The following is a 23,015-nucleotide window of genomic DNA, read 5'->3' on the forward strand; positions in this document are numbered from 1 at the left end:
TTTTGGCTTTAAAAAGCTAAAAAAAAAAAAGGGTTGACGTAGATGTAGAGAGGCTCACGAGTCCTGCTTCGCACGTTTGAAGTCTCTGGTTTTATTGCTGAAGTCAAATCTCTGTGTTCCTGATGCAAATTAACTGTAAGGGGAACTTTAATTTTTACACCTGACAGCCGTGTGCTGCAGGTAAAAAAAAGAGAATAATCATGTGAACATTGTTTACAAGTCCCAGCCCTCAAGTCTCTGAATGTGACACTTGTGCAATCCAAGTCCTAGTCCCCATCCCTGATGTAGACTGGTGTTCCACTCAAACCTCTGATCCAAATTCCGACTTATTATCACGTTACTGCAGAGCCGATAAGCTGAATCAGGTCTTTTAGATCAAAGGGTTTTTAGGGTTTTATAAATCAAAATAATATTTATTTATATGCTAATTTTCATACAAAAGTTGCTAATAAGAAATATCAAAGTGTGACGACATCATACACATGTATAAATCCCCCAAAATAAACAAACACAAACAATAATATAAAATATACATTTGAAAAACAGGCAAAATCTTCCTTAAACTATTTAAAAAATGTTCAAGGATTTATTCAAATGTGTTTAATAATTATGTATATTTTTTTGTTTTAACAAGAAAATATCATATTTTTAAACGTATTGTTCCCTCCAATTATAAATGAAAACTATATAATAACAGTTCTGCGTCATTCTTATGTCACTGTAAACGGTCGATGTGATTGGCAGACGCACTGAGTGCAGAGACTGATAGATTTTACGATAAAGGAATGCATTAAGAAGCAACAAAGTTAATCCTCTAGAGGTCATGCCATGAACATCTATTTTTTTCTAGTTTTTCTTTCAGTAAAAAGTGGAAAAGTCTAATGCACAGAGCACTTTTGACTGCCTGTGATTTAAACGAGATCAACCAAACTCTCCAGTGAAATGTCTGAGGAAAAACTCCTCCAAGCTTCAACTTCCTTCTTTTCTTTTCTATTTTAGTTCTGCAAGAAGCAGCTCCACATATGTCAACATGTTTTGAATGCGTCCTTCCTTTGTTAGATGCTTCAATGAGACAGTTAGCACAGCGACAAAGATAATCGCCAATCAACACAGACGTCCTGCCCTCTGGTGGAGCCCAAACCAGGCGCACATGCCCTCAATCGCACTATTTCCAACCTGAACGTCATTCATGCAGGAATCTGTCTGTGAAGCTGCATAAATGTCAGCTGGAGGCTCCACTTCATGTTCTCCAGACGAGATCAGCAATGATTTCCTGCAGCTTTGAAAGGTCTGCTAATGGACTGAGCTGGGGGGTGGGGTGGGGGGATGCACGCAGAGGATTGTGTATGTAGAGGATTTGAGTGGAGGAGGGTGGGCTGAAGTGAGCACATATGTCCAACCATGTGTGCCGGGAGCGCTTTAGTTCATTCAAAAGCCTGCGAGTGTGGCCTCCTTTTTTCACCAGCCGTCTATATATGAGGGTTTATTTGACTTGAGGAGGCACTCTGAACGACTGAAGCCTTCCGATTCCTGCCGTTCCCTGTTTCTCTGTGTGCTTTTGTCCTCTTACTAGAGCCTATGGCCGCCTGTCAGGTGAAAATGATTCAGTTTCCACAAAGGAATTTTGCTCATTCCAGCAAAAACACAGCCTTTGGAGAGCGTCTAATATGGAAATGAAGTCAAGTTTGGTATTTCTTTCCTTAAAGAAATAGAACCTCTGAAAAACAGTACATGAACGATTAAACTCAAAGGAAAAATGTCTTCTGGAGTCAAATGAGTTTATCCTGTAGATGGATTATGCTGTAAATACACTTTTTGGGCAATCTTTCAGAGGTGCGGTAAGTTTGTGTTTGTGTGGACTTCTGTCTGGCCTTTTCAGAGGCCACAAGATGATTTCAACATCTTTGGAGGAAATACAAACATTTCTTCAGGGAGTGATCTGACCTCATCATCCAAATAATTTAGTTAAAATCTGCTGACCGCAGCTCAATTTTTAAGCAGCAATTAATTTTTAAAAATTACAAAATAATAAAAAAAAAAAGAAAACCCAATAAAGCCTATTCTGTTTTTGGCCTTAGCAACCCCATATCATGACACTTCCCCCTCAGGTTATGTAGACAGTGAGCATAATGGTCTGCTCTCGTTTCCCTGGAATGGAGTTTTTGGACACCAAACTTGTTTCCACTAACCAGAGATAAATCTTTTTGTAGGTGTTTTAAGGACACAGAGCTGTTCAGACCCCGTGGTATTCAAAGTGGGGTTTGTACAGAAATTCACATTTAAGAATAAAGTGTGTTTCTTGTGTTTTTCCAGCTGTTTCCTTTAATGTTTTGCTTGCTGCACCATTAATTTAACCTATGAGACAAAGAATAGAATACAGCTGCAGGCTCTTATGTTTCCAGCTTCAGCTAAAGTGGTTGATTTTTTGTTTATTCCTTGGTTTTTGTCTTTTTTTCTGTCTCTTTACTCGCTGAGTGGTAATTGCAGGATGGGAATACGAGTGACTCACCATCTGGATGCGTTCAGCTTTTGCGTTTGTGGGAGTTTCTGCACATGAGTATTTCACCATCTGTTGACAGTTTTCACTTTGTAACTCAGAAAAAGCGATCAAAGGAATCTTTAGAGACTTTTTACTGCGAAAGCAGAGATTCTGTGTTGCCACAATTTGGTTTTTGTTGCCAGTTAAATCCTTATCCCCCACACGGTTAACTGTATAGTTTCAACTTGTACTAAACAATCAAGGCATAATATTTTGGCCTTTATCACAGTAGTTAATTCTGCCTAACTGGAGCCCTGAGATCTTAGGAGTTTAAAAGCACAGCATTTTAGTAAACTAAAATGACAGATAAAATAATATTAAATTAAATTATAAATGCGAAATGTATTCAAATTATAAGTCAATTTTCTTTTTGAGCATCTTCTTTTATTTTTTCAGGAAAAAAAGATTTCCTGTTAGTTTCATAATTATATCAAAGAAAATTCCATAAAAGAATTTCTTCAGGACCAAACTTTACACAGAAATTAAAATGTAGCTGTAGTTTTTTCTTGTCAGATTTCGGTTCTGCTTTTTTTTCCCATTGCTTGTGTGTTTTTTTCATCTTTCCTGCTTCCTCTTTTCTCTCTTTTGTGTTTGTTTTGAAATGAACTATGACTAAAGTGGAATAAACAGAGCTCTACTTCAGCTCAGCAGAATCCGTGTCCAGGCGCTCTATGCTCTGCGCTTTCACCCAACCTCCAAAATCCAGTTTCATCTGTCAAACGGATCCAATCTGGCATCGACCGCACAAGGTCACACACGCGAGTGTGTTCAAGTCTCTCTGGGATGCTCTGGAAGTCCTTCTGCAATGTTTCTTTTTCAGCATGTGCACTCAAGAACCCGATGAAAGGCTTTTATTGCTGATTTCTTTAGAGGAAAGCATCCTCTTCAAGCTCTTGGCCTTGACACCATCTGGCCTGAGCTGCTCCAGAAATAGAGATGCAGCCTCCTCCCTGTTTCCCTCCGTTTTGTCTCCGCAGTGAGACCCCCGCCCGGTGGTCTCTCTGAAGTGGGGAAAGAGTTGATTATGTGATTAGGGACACTAAAACTCATGTGGAGGGAACGTCTTTTGATGACTTTGCAGTCAGAATCCTCAGATTGGCCTTTTTTTCTGGGAAACTATATGTTTTTTTGCTTAATTGAGCATAATTTCTAAGCTCTAAAGGAACAGATCAAATGCATCAAATACACATTTCTTTTTCTTCAGTATTTTATTTTAGATTTTCATTAAATCCTAAATTGAAAACAATGATCTTTGTCTTTGGAAAAAAGGGGTATTTGCCAAGGTAATGAACAAGAATCACAGCATAAAACCTCGTAGTCGTATGCATTTTATCTGGAAGACTGGGAGAAGTCCGATGTCCTGTCATTTCTATGTTAAAGGTCTCTGATTGGTTGGGAGGTAACACATGATGGCTTTTTTTGGCGTTTTAGTTTTGTCATTCCTTAGGAAAATTGGAAACAAGCAGCTGAAAACGGCTTTCAGAGGTCCAAAACCTCTAAAGTTTTCTTCTTTTTTTGACATATTTAGGAAAAAAGAAACCAATTTTTTAGGTTAATTATTAATTAATTATGTTGATTAACCACCAAATGTATTACATTTCATCTAATTAGAATTATAGTAATTGAAATAAAAACAAATATTCTAAGATCTCGGGTTGAAACCTGGATCATAAATGCAGTTTTGATGGGTTTATACTAAACAAATTGCTGCCGGATTTTTAACAAGCAGATTTTCTGTACAGCATTTGGTCATTCTTTGATTGAGAAATTAAAATGTACCTTTTAAGTTGAAAACTGAGAAATTTAAGCACTTTAAGCTTTATATTTTCTGTTTCTCCCCCCTTTTAATAGTGTTCCTTTTCTAGGTTTAGAAGAATCTGATAATGATTTTATTGGATGAAAGAAAAATCACTTGTAAATGTAACGATTAATACATAATAAGCAAATCAAACTTTTCAGACTTTGACTCACAGGGCGGAGAGAAAAGTGATGTAAATGTTTTCATCTGCAGTTTTTATTGTTAACTTTGGGTGTTTTTAACATGTTCTTATAGCAATTTTCTCATGATTGAGGTCATATGTAAAAGAATTTAAGCTAAAAACTGCATTTCTGAGTACTTCTTTAAATTATTTTGAATCAGAAGGAGACAAAAACATTCTGATGCATCCACTTGCAAAAGCAAAAGTGCTTTATTACTCCTCATCGGTCATAATAACAGCAGCAACAGTGGCGTTTCGTTTTGGTCCTTTTGTTTCTGATTGTGCCCGGCTGAATGAAGCAGGTGAAGTGAAGGCAGAAAACAGCGTTTTGATAAAAGCAAAAGCAATTTTTTTGCAAACTGTTAACAAACCTTTAATGCATGAAAACGTGTTTCTGTAAGTGAGCAGAGGACTGGGAATGCCAAAATTTGTGTTTAGTCTTTCTGTCTGAAATGATGCAGACAAATTAACATGCGGATTCTTTTTTAATTTACAGAAGATATATTCACAGTGTTTTCTGTTTGAGTTTTTCATGGATTTGGGGTCTTTTGCAGTAAAAAAAAAGTCTTACATTGTCCTCCTAACTCACTAGAAATTGATAGTTTTTGCTTCATTTGAAATAGGACCAACAATACCAACCACACTTCCACTTACTGCTGGGACAAATCTCACCAGTTTAACATTTATTCTGATTGTTGTGCTTCCTATTAGTTAATGTAGCCGTGATCCCATTTGGTTTACTGTCAATCACCGCTGTGGTCCAATGTGACCACAAGGGGGCACAATCTAGTTTGTGCAGGTCCCAAGTCTGGTAAATACGTCAGGAATTTAAAAATGTATCAAGAATGGAGATGGAGGTGGCTGAGTTGCCATGGCGACTCCTAAAGGTTGTATCCAAAAGGGCAAAGAAGATTAAGAGTTTCCCCTTCTTTTGTAAAGCTGGCAAACAACACTGTGGGGGGGGTTAAATACAGAAACTCTTTACTCACAACACAGATCTTTGTTTTTTTGACTTTCTGATTGTGTTTTGTCTATAAATGATGACTGTGAAGCTGCTCTGATTCTGGACTGACTTCCCTCCTCTTCTTCCTCTTTCAGTGAGCAGAGTATCTGCCAGGCGAGGGCCTCTGTGATGGTCTACGACGACGCCAGTAAGAAGTGGGTGCCCATCAAGCCCGGCCAGCAAGGCTTCAGCCGCATCAACATCTACCACAACACTGCCAACAACACCTTCAGAGTGGTGGGCGTCAAACTGCAGGACCAGCAGGTAAAAGACGCCAGGAAGCAGCAGACAGGCGCACTGGCATCCAGGAAATCTGAAAGGAACATTTTTTTCCTCCATACTGGCTACAAATGAGATAAACTGAAGCAACGGAGACACAAATGGTAAAATAATCCTATCACAACAGAGAAAATTTAAAATATCAAGCCGATCATCTTTGATCTATTTTAAAATTATTCCCAGTGGTCTTTTAATTATGATTATGTCCTTTTTAGCCAAACTAAAACAAATTATGTAGATTTCTACCTAAAAATGAGAAGTTGTGGACTAAACTGCAAACAGTAAATCCACCCCCCCTTCCCCTCCCCATTACTGAGAGCTCTCTGTTTACACACTCATGCTATCTTACAGCCCACCACACCCCCAACCTAACATTAGCAGGACAAAAAAATGTTGAGCAGTATTGCAGCTGTCCAGCCGTACAGTTCTGAGCCAGATTCCAGCTCAGATGAGGAATAGAGAAATACTTAGAAATGCAGTTTGAAGCTTAATTTTCTTAATGTATTTCCTCCATCATCAGTAATTTACCACAAGAACATGTTAAAAAAAACACATGATTTTTATCAGAGCGGGACTTTAATAACTACATCTCTTGTTTTCTATAAAAATCTCTCGTATTTGGTCTGTAAAGCACTAATCATAGAGGAACTGTTACATTCTGAACTGTAGAAACAAGATATTTGAAATGAGAAATCAATCTCTCCACTTTCATCACAGTTTCATTTTAAACCGGCTCGTTTTGGTTCATTAAAAGAACGTAGAAATTATTTAAAGGTAGATTTAGACTTGATCTGGTTTAAATGTAAATGTAGTCAGCTGTTTTAATCACCATAACTGATAAAGAGAATGTTGTTATCATTGACTGTATTTGAGAACTGGACTGAGTGAGAGTGAAGTCAATTCAGTTGCCATTTTTCCTCAACATAGGATGCCACCATGTTGGAACCAGACGTTGTCTGTAAGCAGATGATTGTTCTGAGTCTGTCAGAGTTAATGTTTTTATGGAAACAACTCTGACCAATCAGGACTGAGCATGTTGGAAGGCCACATGTGAGACCACATTGAGGCATCTGATTGGTCAGTTTATAACTTGACTTACTTATAGGTAAAATTTCATTTAAAAAAAGAACTTGGATTATCAAGAACATGTAAAAAAAAAAAAGGTAACAGAGCAAGAATGCTGGTTCTGACAAATATAATGATTGAGTAATAGCTGTGTCAGTAGAAGTCTGTGGGATTTTGGCTTCTTAGAACCAGCAGGTACTTCCTGTTTGGAACGAAGGGGCGGGGCCACTCAGCCCAGTTCTCATAAGCAGTCAATTGATTAGGTGAAACACAGTGTTTCTTCCATAACTGAGTCCTTGTGGTCTGCTTGATGAGCAGCTCGTTGATGTCGGTCTCGTTTTCGTTCTCAGGTGGTGATCAACTACTCCATAGTGAAAGGCCTGAAGTACAACCAGGCGACTCCCACCTTCCATCAATGGCGTGATGCTCGACAGGTTTATGGGTTGAACTTTGCCAGTAAGGAGGAGGCCACCACCTTCTCTAATGCCATGCTGTTTGCCCTCAACGTCCTCAGCTCACCTGACAGCGGAGGTAAGCGCTTCAGACCTGCAGGAAGGAAGAATTCACCAAAGCGGTACATTTTTATTCTACAAAGCACCAATACATCACATTTATGGGTGTTATGGGGGTTTGTTTATGTTTTTCAGTTGAATCTCACAACAATTCAAGTTATGATTAAGCTGCCATATGTGCCACTGAATGGCATATAATTAGTGAACATTGCAACTTCTCTTTTGTTTTGATGGTCTCCTCATTGGATTATATTTATAATATCACGTTGATGAGATTTGCATGAATGATAGAATATATTAAATGTAAATATATAATTCATGACAAATTGGACAGTAAAACAGCATTAACAAAGCTACAACGAACACCACTGGTGAAGAGCAGAGCATTGCTGCCCTCTGCTGGGCATTAACCTGTACTGTAGCTTCTCTCTAAAACTACATTAAAACTTTTCTTGTTCACTTTGTTCTTTTCAGTAGTTTATATTTTTGCACATGTTACACTTTGTTTTTTTTTGTTTTTTAAATTTGCAAGTTTAAGATTAAAAAGACTGTGAATTGATAATATTAAAAGGATGAGCTGTATTGGTTCACTAAATAGCTTCAAAGCATCTCTGGTTACAGTCTACTTTTATGCTGTGAGTGGATATGTTTTAAGTGCAGTGTCATCCCATCCCATTCCTGTGACTGCCATATCAGTGGCTAAAATATCTGCCATGGAGCCTCAGTGTCGTCTGGGGCTGCTCGCCATTTTTACCGCTCGCCTTTGGGCTGCGTCATATGAGCCTGTTCACGGGACTCACTTTTAATCATCTTCAAGGTTTTTTTTTTTTTGTAGAAATCAGCAGCAGTGATTCGGAATCGTCATATAAAAGTCGTTTTTTTAGCAGAATATAAGTACGTTTGTCCACCATGATGACTCCAGCTCTAGGGATGTCGCCTGGCGCTCCTAGATGTGTTTCTTCAGCCGTTGTGGTCCTCAGTAAGTGTCATTCTGGAGAGGTCCACTAGTCAGGATTGCTTTCCATGGCAACACAGAGCTCAGCAGATGGAGGAAAACCAAACATTAGCTACTTTCTCACATATCCACGAGTGAACGGATCATTTACGCTTTGTGATCCGTGCATGGATTTTCTTGTTTTACCATCCTCTATTTACCCTGACACTTGTAGATACAGTTAAAAGAAAACAGGATTTTTTTAACCAAATTAGATAGAAAAAAGAACTTTGTGTACAGTCAAGTACACTTTCTAAATCTCTAAACAAACTTTATCGACTTTCTTAGTTAAAAAATTCTCAAAGATTCTTAATTTTATCAACATTTCCCAGAGATAAGAAAAAGCTAATGCCTGTTAACCCAGCGGGAGCTACATCTTTATTTGTTACCAGTTAATAATTAACACAACCCAAGATTTATCTTTGGCTCAGCACCAGCGGTGAGAAGCAAAATGCAGTGAAGTCATGGTGTGACTGCAGATGTGTCCCCTATTTTATCTTCCTTTAAATGACTGCTGGTATGTTTTAAGAGGCGAAGACTTTCACGAGCTGCTGTAGTGCAGCAGGACGTGCTGACGGTTCAATCCACGACCCTGTGGAATACTGTCATAAAACAAGATAGTGAAACAGTAACTAATGTGTTAATTGGTGTGTGAGTCATGGATTTGTACTTTGTTTTTGCTCAGAGTCTTGTGATTGAACCAGATGTAAGAAAGCTGGATTGTTTTCCCATCAGCCTCTGCTCCCTTCAGTCAGAATATTTGCTCTAAAGACATGTTTCTGTTGCATTTAGTGAATTTTAAATGCTGCAAGGTTTGGATACAATTGCAACCTCATGTGTCACAAAAATAACACTGAAAATCTTTTCTTTTTCTTGTTGTCTCGTGGAAAGATTTCTGATAGACTTTGACCTTTCAGCCATTTTACCTTGGAGGCTGTTTAAGCACACAATGAGGCAGAAGGAAAGGTACTAGGAATTGATTTTTCTTTTGTCTCAGAAAGGCACCACACTCTCAGGTGTCAGTAAAATCTAAGTCTGATTGCGCCCGTGAGCTTCTAATGCTGCGGCAACCAGCATCAGAACTGTTGGTAGTTAGACACTCATAAATAAGGGTCATGTTTAAGCTGTTTTTATTTACAGAAAGGTTTGCTTTGTAGGACAAATTTCAGGACTATTTTTAAGAAGGATTCGATTCTACAGCCAATAAATATACTAATCTAGATGGAAACGCTAAAGCCTGCAAAGTGTTGGTGTTGAACCTCAGCTCAATTATCCCCCTAATGTTCCTGCTGTTCTTTTGAGGTCATCGTCCATCAAAGAAAGTCTTTCAAACATCACAATCTTCTAAAGCCTCTAATTACTAAAGAAATTGTGCAGCTTTGCAGAGGATGGATTCATGTAATTACCACCAGCTGATGAGCTGTGCAGAAAAAATCAAGCAGAAGATGAAGAAGCGTGTTCTGTCTAATCTGTGAAGCTCACATTTTACTGAATAAAACAGAAGTTTGTCCCTTTTAATTGGTACCCAGGTGTTGATAGATGTGTGTATCTGCTCTGAAATGGATCAGAAAGGGGACATCAATCCAGCAATAAGAAGAACATAAAATACTTCCAAAATGTCCTGTTTTTGCTGCCTCCCTACCAGGTTATCTGACGCCATGGCAGGAGGTTTATGGGGGGTGACCTGCTGATATAGAAGCTCTCCACCCAATGCTCTGTGTTAGAAGCAGCTCCCATGTGGATCTTGTAGTTGAGGAAACGATCAGCAACCAGCTCTCATTTCTGTCATTGTGCTTTGATTTAATGCAGATTACTGGTGAAACATTTCCATTTATTTACTTTCTTACTTACTTGACCTGTCTAACAGCTGAGCAAACAGATAAGAGCTGAATGCCTCTTGTGTTGGACACAGCGTCCCACATGAGGGTGGCTGCTTTTGTTTAGATTTTTACAGCCTGTTTTTATTTAGAAATGTTTCAAAAATTACAGTTGGTTTTATTAAATACAAACTCAGAAAATCTGAAGACAAAACTTTTAACATTTCTTTTAATCTATGTGTTGAATATTCTTGTTTCTTTTTTTTATTTCCTTTATTTAACTAGGACATCCCAGTGAGATTTGAAGACCCCTTTTTTTTTACTTTTAAGTTTTATTTGTAACACTAGCAATAACAGTATAAGCAGACCACAAACCCCTAAGTGTTCGTAGCATCTAGAATTGACATTATTTGCGTTCATATACACACCTAGAAACCCCCATAAGTCTAGTTAATGAACAAATAAAAAGGTAAACAAATACAAACAAGGGCTTACATCTTTAGGTGTTATTTTGATGTATGAAGTGAGTCCACACTTCTCAGTATTTAACAAATATAAGAGTTAGTCTCTTCATTACATCAATATCTTTCATAATTGACGTCCAGTCCTGTGGAGTTGTTGGTTTCTTGCTCTGCCCCTTCTGGTTTATCGCTTTTCTTGTCCCCGCTAACAATGTAAAACAGAGGTATTTTTAGAGTACTGTAAATCCTGAGGTAAGTTGCCCAGATGAATCACAGTAAAGTCCTTCGATAAATCTAGTCCACTTATATTGTTGATTTTTCTATTCACTTCTGACCAATAGGATCTGATCTTGTCACAGCTCCAGAAAGAGCCCTTTTTTTAACCCTTGTGCCATCCTCGGCACTTTAGAGTTGGGTCATCTAGACCCACTAGACAGTGCGCTGAACCTTTTTTCTTTAATGATTTGTGATCTTCACTGGTGTCCATGGATTACATGAAATCTTTCCAGGGTGGGGTCATCTAAGATAGCACAAGGGTTAAATCTGAGTATCATCAAGGAGGGATTGGGTTCCATTTTTACTACTCTGCCTTGGAGTTGAACTTACGCCCTTCCAGTCTCAGGAAGGACGCTCTACCTCATTACCACTAAACTGGCTAAGCTGGTTATTGTGTAATTATATTGTGGAACACAAAGCTGTGGGTCTTAACATTTAGCCTTGTTGTGTTATAAAAATGGCTCATCCATGATATACCCCGCTTCAAGCAACCCAGAGACTCCGAAAGGGATTGAGTTGGTTTAGGTAGAAGATGGATGGATGGATGGATGTTACAAACGCTTTACAAAACACGTTCATGCTTTTTTAAGTCTGTTTCAGTCGGTTTGATCTTTTTTCCCCTCATCCAGGTCCAGTGGTTCAGCGCCAAAATGGGCCTTCCTCTGAAGAAAGTGAAGCACAGAGAAGGTAAGTGTGTGTGAAAGGATACCGAAGACGAGCAAACACTCATCTGGTTGGTTGCCTTGTTCCTGCTCATTGCTTTTTTTTATTAAAATTCAATATATTCCAAAAAAATGTCCTTTTCTGTCAAAGATGAGACTTTTTGTGACGTTTCAAACACATTCCAATTGTTGTACGAGTCTGACAGAAGTGGCACTCGGTGTGTTCTTCTACGGCTGCAGCCCATCTGCCCAAAGGTTGGATGTGTTGTGCGTTCAGAGATGCTCTTCTGCAGACCTCGGTTGTAACCATTTAAGTTACTTTTGCCTTTCTATCAGCTGGAACCAGTGAATCAGCTTAAACAAATCACAGTAGATCAGCAGTTTCTGAAATACTTAGACCAGCCTGTCTGGCCCCAACGTTCGAAGTCACTTAAACCCCCTTTCTTCCGCATTCTGATGCTCGGTTTGATTATCTCTGGTTCATGTCTCCGTGCCTGAATGCATTGCTGCCATGCGATTGGCTGATTAGAAATTTGCGTTAATGACAGGTGTGCCTGATAAAGTGGTCAGTGAGTGTATAAAAAATAAAGAAATAATCATAAAAAAATAAGCTACAAATGTCAGATAAGGTTGGAGGAAACGGTTGAGGTATGTAGACAGCAGCGACGCCGATGAAGAGTTGTGTCATCCCTACGCTTGATAGGATGATGGAGCAACATCAGATGCAGGCCCACAAGGAGAGGGAGCGGCGGACGTCAGGTTCAGGTGAGCCTTCAGCAAACACACCCACACCCCGCAATATAAACACACCGCCTGTGTGCCTCACACACAAACATACTCACACAAACAAGCTGCTCTGGAGGTCAGCCACACATAGCACACATACCTTTTACCATGGCAATAAACATAGGTTTGCTTAGCTTTAGTTGTTTTTTTCTTTTTTTGCCAAATGTATATTTGTTTGAATGAACGAGGGCTGTTACATCCAGGGGCGCAGACAAGCCTGTCTCTGCATATCCAAAGCAAACAGGTGACTTCATCGTGAACGAATGTCACCTATTCTGCCCTCTGACTCAACAGGTTCCTAGAGTCCTCATTCTGGTTTGTTCTAGTTCCCCTGTTCTGATTTCAGCTGCACCCCCCGCCCCCAGCCTGTACGCTATTATTTTGTTGATTTTTCCCCCCTGTTTCTGGTTCTTTTAAATCCATGCACAAATGTAAATGTTCAAGTCTGCTTTTATTATTTTAAACGCACACACAGACTTAAACATCCCCCTCCTGGGCTCCCCTCCCAACCCCGGTGTCCCTGCAACATGCTCAGTCGCCATCTCTTTCTTTCAGCTGCTGTTGGGGGGGAAACGCCACATGCTTTCTGATCATGGCTCAGTCATGTTGCATTTTGCTGCTTGTTCTTTTTTATGATGCATTTTCTTATTTGCTACTGGCTTCTGTTTTTTGGACTGCTCCTGGTTTTTCTCATCTTTTACTTGCTTGGTTGCTCAGTTGCTTTTCATTCTTCTCACGTTTTTCTCTTTTCTGTTCTCCTTTGTTTGTCACCCTCCTCCATCCTCGTCTTCATCTCCTCTTCCTCTCTCTGTCTTTCCCTCTTCTGCCCGCCACAGTCGTTTCCACCCTCCAATATAAAGTCTCCACCCCTCCCACCCACCCAGACACTCCTCCCGAGTACAGACAGTACAGAGCTAACACACTGCCGCCCTCCTACGTCCGCGTGGCCTCCTCCTCCTCCTCCTCTCCTCCCTCCTCCGTCTCCCCCTCTCAGGAGAAGGAGGTGGGGGTTGCTAGGGACAAGGCTCAGCTGTCCTCGCAGCTCTCCACCTCGTTGGCCTCAGCCTTTTCCCCCGTCCAGACGGGCGTGAATACCCAGGGCCGACAGGTCCGCCAGATCCCCCTGTCCCCCCCATCAGCCGCCCGCCACCTCCAGCAACAGCATCAGCAGGACGTAATGCTCCCCCCCAAACACGGCACCTGGTCTGCTTCTCACATGCAGCAGATGTACGCCCAGTGTCCCCCTGCCTCCTCCCCTCCCGTCATGATGGCCATGCCTGTGAAGCAGGGTTTGCCCCCACAGCCGGTCCTCCCGGTAGCTCACCCCCTCCCGCCCGTGAGCACCAGGATGAAGCCCCCCCCTCTTGATCCTAGCACTGTGACATACCCCCAGCACCACGCTCAGTCCAACGGCCAGCCAGACGATTGCTACTCTCCTCACTCTCAGCATCTTCCACTCACGCCACAGTACTGCGAGGCCATCCCCCTGCCCCCCCTGTTAGGCCAACCAGCCGGGGGCCCCGCTCACCAGCCCCAGTACCAGTCCTCCTTCCACCCTCAGCAGCATCCACAGCAGCAGCAGCAGCTTTACCACCAGCAGCCCCCCATCACCACATCCTCCTCTTCCTCGCCCCCTTCTTACACTGCCATGTCAGATGGGGGCTCACCCAAGAAGACCCCCTCCCCTGTCCCGCAGCCGGCCTCCATGGCCAGCAGCAGTAAGTATGAGGAGGAGTTGAGGAGGAGGTTTTACGCTGTCAGACTCTGAATGGCTTCTGTCCACCTGGGCGTTAACATGCCGCCTGCTGCCCCCCCTGACGGAACAGCGGGTCATCTTAGCCTATAAAACTACAGTACTTAGAAAACATCCCATAAAACTCAGGAAATTACATTAACTCAGGTTACACGACAGTCAGAGGATAATGAGCTTCTCGCCTCATTTCCTCTGACTTTATCTTAGTCACTTGAGTCCAAACAACGAAAACAATCCGGCTGGAGACATTGTGCCAGAGCTGTTAAATGTTAACACATTTTTAGATCACTTACTTGAATTGATTTTAGAGTAGAATGTTGTTTAACTTTCTGGATGCCAGAAAATATGATAAATTTTTTCTTTCCTGGTGTAGAAACTTTCGATTTTGATTCCAACTGGATTTTAAAGACCCACTCCGATGAAAACATGTTCTTGTAGCATATAGTAACATTATGTATACAATTTCTGATTTGTGAATAAAGAGCAGATGCAAAAATGCAGTTTGAAATAGCTTATAGGTTTCACAATACAATCAGCGGGCCACATGGTCTCTGCTTCACTCCATTCCGATGCATCCGCTTGCTAACAAACGGATCCATTAACGTCTTCGTTTTCCTCGTCTGAGGTGGCATCTGGCTCAAATCTGTACTGCTCCAATATTGCTCACCATTTTTGTTGCACCGTTAATGTTAGCTTGGGTTTGTTGGGGGCTGTAAGCTAGCTAGGCAGAGAGTTTAAACAAAGGGATGATGGGAAATGGAGACAGGCTTCCTCCACTTCAACGGTCTATATCCTAGAAAACAACACAGGTTGTTTGATTTTGCTTAAAATGACATTCCAGTAATCATAATTAAAAGTCCACTGGGAACAATTTTAAAATAGATCAGAAGATGATCGGAGTGGGACTAAAAATGTGATTTTTTTTCTCGTTATTTCTTTCATTTTAATTTTTCTAGCAGTACATTATCTTACTCAGTAAACAGCACCCCCTTTGACCCTCTTTAAAACCAAAACCTTTAATTTTTTTGATTACCTTTTGTTGCAAAACCAGAAATTACAACAGAGAAATCTTCATGGCCTTTTTTTCCCCATAAAGCTTTACCTCTTAGCAGCAGTTTTAACATGAAGTTTCTTTCATGCTTGTAATAACTAGCATTACTACACTGAAAGGGGTGAATGAATGCTAACCTTTCTAGACGGTTATTAACTTGGCGGTGATTTTGCTCCTGTCAGGCCCTCCTGTCTCTGCAGGGCACCCTGCAATGCTTTCTGTGGCGCCTCCTCCTTCTGCAGCTCCAGCACCCATGTCTGGTCCTCCAGCACCGCCGCCACCTCCGGGTCCACCGCCGCCAATGGCGGTGCCCCCACCCATGCCCCCTCCGCTCCCTGCTGGTGGAGGGCCTCCTGGCGCTCCTCCTGGGATGCAGCACCAACCTTCAGGACTGGCTGCAGCTCTGGCTGGAGCCAAACTACGGAGAGTGAACAGGGTGAGTTTCATGAGTGGACTGGTGATTTTACTCACTAGTTTCAACTGTTTGATAAAAAAAAACCAACACATTTACTCTGAATATGACAGATGGAAATCCATTTTTTCTTCCCTCAGGATGAAAGCAGTCCACCTGGTTCTGGTGGAAAAAGTGACTCCAACAGGTCCAGTGGCGGCAGCGGCGGTGGTGGGGAGGGACTCATGCAAGAGATGAATGCCTTACTAGCTCGAAGGTAAAACCTGCTCAAACACACGCTTTTCAAGTTAGACATGTAGAGGAAAAAGAGTCTGTTTGAACATTATTCAGGGTTTCTTCTTCCTGGTTTGGCAGGTCATAGTAATAAAATGTAGGTCACAGCAGTACAGCTGTAATGTGTTTTAAGCTACTTTTATATTCAACATATTTAAAAAAATAATTAGATTAAAAAATAATGTGCTTTTGCACAGAAAAATGGTTTGATCACAGGAAATTAATGTTTAACCTGAATGAATCCGATCAAAACAAATACCGTAATGAAAAATCCATCAGCCACCTTCATCGCTGACCACCCCTTCCTCTTCTTCATTACATTCATTACAACAGCTCCGTGAGCATTCTGTTTGCAGGCCGTTTCTGTATCCCTCAGTAAAGTCCCAGACAGGACATATTACACACAATCCAACATAATTTCTCTATAACTTCAAAACCTCCTGAGATGACCTTTATGACCTCTATAGACTCAGTTTTATCTCCCTAGGAGCCCAAACTTCCCATTATCCCCCCTAAACCCATGAGATATCATTGATTTATTATTTGAGCACATCAGGTCTTAGAAAGATCTTTGAATGAGTCAAAGGACACATTTCCGAAACGTTTGTCCTCTATGGAGGGGACATACATGACTGTATGGGCTGGTTCTCAGGAGGTTAAACTCACACAGGTTAAACCCCAACTGCAAAAATGAATTCTGTCTAGAACTTGATGCTCTTTGCTTCTGTCTCAGCTGCTGAACAGATAAAGACAAAAAAGAAAATAAAGAAAATGATCAATATACCTGAACTGATCCAGATCTTCATCTTCATTCTCTCCTTTTAGACGAAAAGCTTCGGAGAAACCCGATGAAGTAAGTGTTATTGTTCTGAAAGAGCCCAAGGATATCCTTAAAACTCTGCTTGGAAATGAAATTTATATTTCTGTTGACGTAAAACATAGTTTTTTTTAAAACGGGTGACTTTAGCACACAGCTTCATCCTAAAATAATCTATCCTAATCTTTCTTTTTCCTGAAGGAAAAAAATCGTTTTTGAATATTGCTTTAAATTAAATGTACTTGAGACACAAGTTTAATGTAAATATCTGTCTCACTTGCAGGATGACTTGAGTGGCCGAGGGTCAGGGCAGCAGAACTCAACAGGTATGAGGAACACCTTCACCTTTGAGTTTTACATCTTGGAATTTGGCTAGTCTGTTTTGTAAATGCAACTAAACTATAATATTTACTCATCAACACGTTTGACTTACTATTTAACCCTTGTGCTATCTTAGATGACCCCACCCTTACTTTGACGTGTTCTTCCTACCATGACAAAGGTGGATAAAGGTGGAAAGATTTCATGTAATCCAGGGACACCAGAGAAGATAAAAAATCATTAAAGAAAAAAGGTTCAACGCACTGTCTAGTGGGTCTAGATGACCCAACTCCCAACGTTAAAGTGCCTAGGATAGCACAAGGGTTAAGAATGTTTGACCCTTTGAGGAAGGTGTCAAATCTTTTACTTCAAAAATATGTGTCCTTGTAAAGATCTATATTTTTCTTTCTGCATACTAGGAAATTAATGTAACATGATATCACATAATGGTTTGGTTTGTCACTCTCAAGCCAAGACTTTTGCCATCTTTGCTTGTGTCAAACAACAGATGAAACTCAGATGTAACACCAAACATTAATGTCTTTAAACTATGTTTATGCTGTTTGGAAGTAAGAGAAACCTGAATTTCATGTGCCGCAAGATTTGCCTAAAATTTCTAACCGATGTTACTGACAATGAAATGTTTTTCAGACATGTTTACTTGAAAAAAATGTGGGGGAAAAAATCAGTTGCTAATCAGCAAAAACTAAAAAATGAAGTGTCAATGATCAGGAATAGTTTTGCAAAAATGGTGCTTTATTGTGTCTTCCACTCAGTGAAAATTCCAGTTTTAGATTCCAAGGGGATCCGCTATGTAAAAAACATGTTGCTTTAGAGTAAAAGTTTTTAGGTATTTCTATCTATTATTGGGGAATTTTTTTTTTTTTCACATGGAGTCTCAGAAAACTGAAGCAGTCTCTGCTGAATAAAAAACAGTCAGTGCTCTGGCTGGAGCGTTTAGAAATAAATTAGAATTCAGGAATCCTTTCACCCTTGTGCTATCCAATAGGGTCAAGATGACCATTGATGTTTTATCCCTACCAGGAATAACACTAAAGGTATGGAAGCGATTCTGTAGCATAAATAAAAAGCAAAGTCAAAACCAGAAATGCATTTTCATTTTCAAAATGAAGCTGCATTTTTTGACTCAAAAATAAAATGAAAAAGCAATCCACCAAAATGCTTTTTCTTTTCCTTCCTCAACACAGCTTATTCTGTCACTTAATTAAAATGATAATGAAAATGGTATTTGACATTTCATTTTCAAAATGTTTTCTGTCAAATGAGTAGCATAATTCATCTAGAAAAGTCTAATTTGACAATTAAAATGGATTAACAGAAATGCTTTTTAATTTCCAAAATGTAACTGCATCAAATGACTCAAAATTCAAACGAAAAAGCAATATTTCAAAATGCTTTTTCATTTTATACTCAAAACCGCTTATTCTGTGTCATAATTAAAACGAAAATGCAACGAGGGGATTGCATTTGCATTTTCACATCCACCCTGGGAAACTTGTCTCAATAATCATTTAGGAAAAGCATTTCCAGAGGGGAGGCGGGGCGATGGCGTCACTGCTTTCTCCGTGTGTCCGGCCGCTGACAGACACAGACAGACTAGGAGCAAACTGTGTTAGCGGCAGAGAAGAGGGTTTTGTGATGGTTGTGAACTTCTGATGACTTTACACAGCTTCTCAGGACTACATAGCAGCATGTCCGCCTTCTGCGGTCCTCGTCCTGACGCACGGACAAGCTTTTGTCTTCGGACCGCCAGCTGCCTTCGCACAGCGGAGCACCAAGCTCCGATGATCGCTGAAGGCGGAAATGCTGCTACGATCTGAGAAACCATCATATGAATTTGTGTTTCCAGTGGCGTCCAGAACAAAATAAAGACTGATGTAATTCCCACATATTTACACATTTATTTGCAGCTTCGCGCTGAATTTGCTGTTTGATGACAGCTGGAGCTCCATCAACAGATAGCAGATTTCACCATTCTAATCGTTTGCTGCTTGGACCGACACTCACTCAGCGCAAAGCTGCAGGAGACTAACTTCATAATGTGCTTTTATTACTGTCATGATTATATTTAAGGACCTGCTCCGCTCGATCATATGCTTTTAAATCCGTGCGGTCAGACGATGCTGAAGTTGGCTTACGATTCGCAGCTTCTGATTCGCGAGGGAGCTAAAGGAACATTCCGCTGCATTTTTCACATTGAGATCCAGGAATCCAGGTTTGAGCGGTCCAGGTCCAGCGGTTTGTGAACAAGACCCGGTTTTAGGTCCGAAGACAAAAGCTTGTCCGCGGTGCGTCAGGAGGAGGACCGCAGAAGGCGGACATGCTGCTATGTAGTCCTGAGAAGCTGTGTAAAGTCATCAGAAGTTCACAACCATCACAAAACCGTCTTCTCTGCCGCTAACACAGTTTGCTCCTAGTCTGTCTGTGTCTGTCAGCGGCCGGACACACGGAGAAAGCAGTGACGCCATCGCCCCGCCTCCCCTCTGGAAATGCTTTTCCTAAATGATAATTGAGACAAGTTTCCCAGGGTGGATGTGAAAATGCAAATGCAATCCCCTCTTTGCATTTTTGTTTTAATTATGACACAGAATAAGCGGTTTTTGAGTATAAAATGAAAAAGCATTTTGAAATATTGCTTTTTCGTTTGAATTTTGATTCATTTGATGCAGTTACATTTTAGAAGCATTTCTGTTAATCCATTTTAATTGTCAAATTAGACTTTTCTAGATGAATTATGCTACTCATTTGACAGAAAACATTTTGAAAATGAAATGTCATATACCATTTTCATTATCATTTTAATTAAGTGACAGAATAAGCTGTGTTGAGGAAGGAAAAGAAAAAGCATTTTGGTGGATTGCTTTTTCATTTTATTTTTGAGTCAAAAAATGCAGCTTATTTTGAAAATGAAAACACATTTATGGTTTTGACTTTGCTTTTTATTTATGCTACAGAATTGCTTCCATATAAAGGTGGATAAAAGTGGAGAGGATTTCATGTAGTCCATGGACACCAGTGAAGATCACAAATTGTTGAAGAAAAAAGTTCAGCGCACTGTCTACTGGGTCTAGATGACCCAACTCCCAATGTTAAAGTGCCTAGGATAGCACAAGGGTTAAACATCATTTAAGAAAGATCACTTATTGGCTTTTATGTGGTAACATACAATCCTCATAAAGTAGGACATTTTTTACTATAGAATTGACAGGATAAAGTTGTTTTACTTTATTAGTGGAAGCTGGACTTAAAAGTTATCAGGTTTTTAATAACAATTGATCTAAAAAAATCAGGTTTGATTTATTAAAAATTGCATAAATAATACTTGTTTGCCTTTGAGGAAAAACTGTAACCCTTGTGCTATCCTAGGCACTTTACCGTTGGGAGTTGGGTCATCTAGACCCACTAGACAGTGCGCTGAACCTTTTTTCTTCAATGATTTGTGATCTTCACTGGTGTCTATGGATTACATAAAATCTTTCCACCTTTATCCACCTTTGTCATGGTAGGGAGAACACGTCAATGTAAGGGTGGGGTCATCTAAGATAGCACAATGGTTAAAAAAAAAAAAGGAGGGTGCCATCATCAGCATAACAATCACTTCTTGTTTTCTGTCAAAACCTCTTGAAAGAAGCACAAAAATAAAAGATTAAATCAAATCTGCCTAAAGCTGAGAATCACAAAAACAAAAATTTAAAAGGCTCATTCTAATAAAACGTGTGTTTTGGGTGTTTTTACATGTTCTTGTGATAGTTTTTTATTAATAGACATATATTAAGAAAATTAAAATTGCATTTCTTAGTACGGTAGTTCTTTATTCAAATCGTTGTGAATCAGAAGCAGACAAAATAAAGGTTGTATTACATAAAAGACCACTGGGAAATGCTTTTAAAAGATATCAAGAGATGATCAGAGTTGGACTTAAAATGATTTACAAACTAAATGCTACAACAAACTCATTATCCAAATGGAGTACTCATTAAATTGAGACATTTTTGTATTTTTATCACAGCTGTTGCGGTGAGTGGTGTGAAATACAACACTGAGATTGTGTTTTTAATTCTTCATTGTGTTTTGTTAGATGCTGTAAAGAAGCCATGGGAACGGTCCAACTCAACAGATAAGTCTTCGCTCGTGTCAAGGTCTGTAACGGAGGGAAGTTTAACTCCGAATAGATTTTCTGTTGATGTTGACTTTTCATCTGGCTCTTTCAGAGTGAGGCCTGTCGGCACCGGAGAAGGCGACACGGAGTTTGACAAGATGAAACAGGTTGTTGTCAAAAGCCGCCGAGTTTTTACCTCGTTATCAGAACATGTTCGGGTCAACACACTGTTCACTGAAAATATTTGCTTTGTTAACCTGCAGGAAATTTTGGATGAAGTGGTACGGGAGTTGCATAAGGTCAAAGATGAAATCATTAATGGTGAGGCTTTTTTCTTTTCTTTTTATTAAAAGTTCTTCAACATGTTTAATCATTGATGTTTTTCACATTCTAGCTTTTACAGTTCATTGCTTAATAACAACCCACATGAACCAACCCTCCTCTCTGTCTTTGCAGCCATAAGACAAGAGATCGGCAGAATCAGTACATCCTAATCTCATCCCAGCGCGCAGATGGAGGAGCGGGAGAAGAGCGACAGGAGGAGCTGGAGGCGCAGATGCACAGACACGAGGACCAGAGAATGTTCTCTCAATGTTTCTGTGACCTGGCAATGCCGCGCTAACCGTTGCAGAGACGTTGTGCCAACATTAAAGACTTTTGGGGAAAAAAGAACAAAGAGGTGACATCAGGAAGCAGGGCTCATGCAAATGAGCAGCTGACGGACGGAGGGAGAAACATGAACTAAAAGATCAAGCGAGAATGAACTGACATTCGGTATTGAGTTTGGTGTCGTGGTCCTCTCTGTGCACCTAGACTCAGTCAGCCCAAGGTTGCAGCTCTTTGTTCTCTGTTCAGTCTTAAGAAGAAAATATTTTTCGTTTTCTAAGTTTTTACTGTTTTATTATTTAAAAACTGTGGTGATATTGATGAGTATTTTATGGATATTATAGAAGGACAAAGGAATCTTGCACACCATTTATGTCAGTCTTTTATATTTTTCTGGTGGGTTTTTTTTGTGTTTCCCCCTCTAAAATTATTAATGAAGCACAATCCGGGCATACTGGTGCTGTAGATCCATCTGCCCTTTAACCATAAAAAAAAAAGAGGAAAAACCTTTCATAACCTTCCTCCTGCCGGTGTTGTGCGTCAAACCTTTTCAAAAGGAAAAAAATCGGTTCATCTTTGAAGGATAATTAGCTGCTAAAATTACCTCTGATCCTCGTATTCATTACCAATTAACAGTGAATCAAACAGCATGCAATACAGCCAACTCCCGTTCACAAAGCAGGCCCATAACTGTACATGTGCCACCTGGTTTTTTCCTCGTAAATCCGTGACCCTCTTCTCTGTTAGATCCTCCAGTTTGCATGAAACTCAGTCTATGGATTTTTTTTAATGCTTTCAAAATAAAACTCAAAAACACACATATACACAAATGGTGGTACATTTACTATCTCTGTTTGTTTCAATGAAACTTCTTTTAAATGAGATGTTAAATTATAGTAAAAATAAAAAATAGAGGAAGATGTTGCTCTGGCCTTGAGAAGAATGTACTGTGAGGTAATGTGAGGGTTTGTGACGGTGGCTAAATGTTTCTCCACGGGAAGGATTTAGTTGAATTTGCATTCTGTCTGCGCTCAGCAAAGTTCTGTTTTGCAAACTGGAAGTAAATTCATCCGAAGACAAACCAATGTGTGCTGTGCTGCTCATCTCTACCTTTTTTTTTAAACCACAAACAGTCAAGTTTCTGTAAGGGGCGTCGAAAAAAGACACAAAAACAGGATTTATGTTGTGACTTTTCTATAACTGCTGTGTTTTATTTGGTGGATTCATATTCATCTACTATGAAGACATGATTAATGGTTTCCTATTCCTCTTTTTCTTTTAGTATACTC

At 40.0% G+C, this 23,015-nt stretch overlaps 1 protein-coding gene across 5 annotated transcripts in view; it reads left to right on the forward strand.

Annotated features, from left to right (window-relative positions):
• LOC101173592 (ena/VASP-like protein) overlaps positions 1-22,811 on the forward strand; it is a 36,465-nt gene extending 13,654 nt beyond the window's left edge. For 3 of the 5 annotated variants that reach the window (XM_011490344.3, XM_011490343.2, XM_020713600.2), the window contains exons 2-14: positions 5,617-5,785; positions 7,216-7,396; positions 11,555-11,612; positions 12,291-12,352; positions 13,210-14,091; positions 15,360-15,613; positions 15,730-15,845; positions 16,688-16,715; positions 16,963-17,005; positions 21,100-21,160; positions 21,233-21,287; positions 21,384-21,441; positions 21,577-22,811. In XM_011490344.3, coding sequence (XP_011488646.1) covers positions 5,617-5,785; positions 7,216-7,396; positions 11,555-11,612; positions 12,291-12,352; positions 13,210-14,091; positions 15,360-15,613; positions 15,730-15,845; positions 16,688-16,715; positions 16,963-17,005; positions 21,100-21,160; positions 21,233-21,287; positions 21,384-21,441; positions 21,577-21,614 — 2,005 coding nt within the window. In that variant the 3' untranslated portion in view covers positions 21,615-22,811. The remainder of the gene's footprint in view (positions 1-5,616; positions 5,786-7,215; positions 7,397-11,554; positions 11,613-12,290; positions 12,353-13,209; positions 14,092-15,359; positions 15,614-15,729; positions 15,846-16,687; positions 16,716-16,962; positions 17,006-21,099; positions 21,161-21,232; positions 21,288-21,383; positions 21,442-21,576) is intronic. The other 2 variants (XM_020713602.2, XM_020713601.2) reach the window with 1 other exon arrangement.
• The last annotated feature ends 204 nt before the right edge of the window (positions 22,812-23,015 follow it).

This window comes from Oryzias latipes, chromosome 22 (assembly GCF_002234675.1).
Source record: "Oryzias latipes chromosome 22, ASM223467v1".
NCBI classification, from domain to species: domain Eukaryota; kingdom Metazoa; phylum Chordata; class Actinopteri; order Beloniformes; family Adrianichthyidae; genus Oryzias; species Oryzias latipes.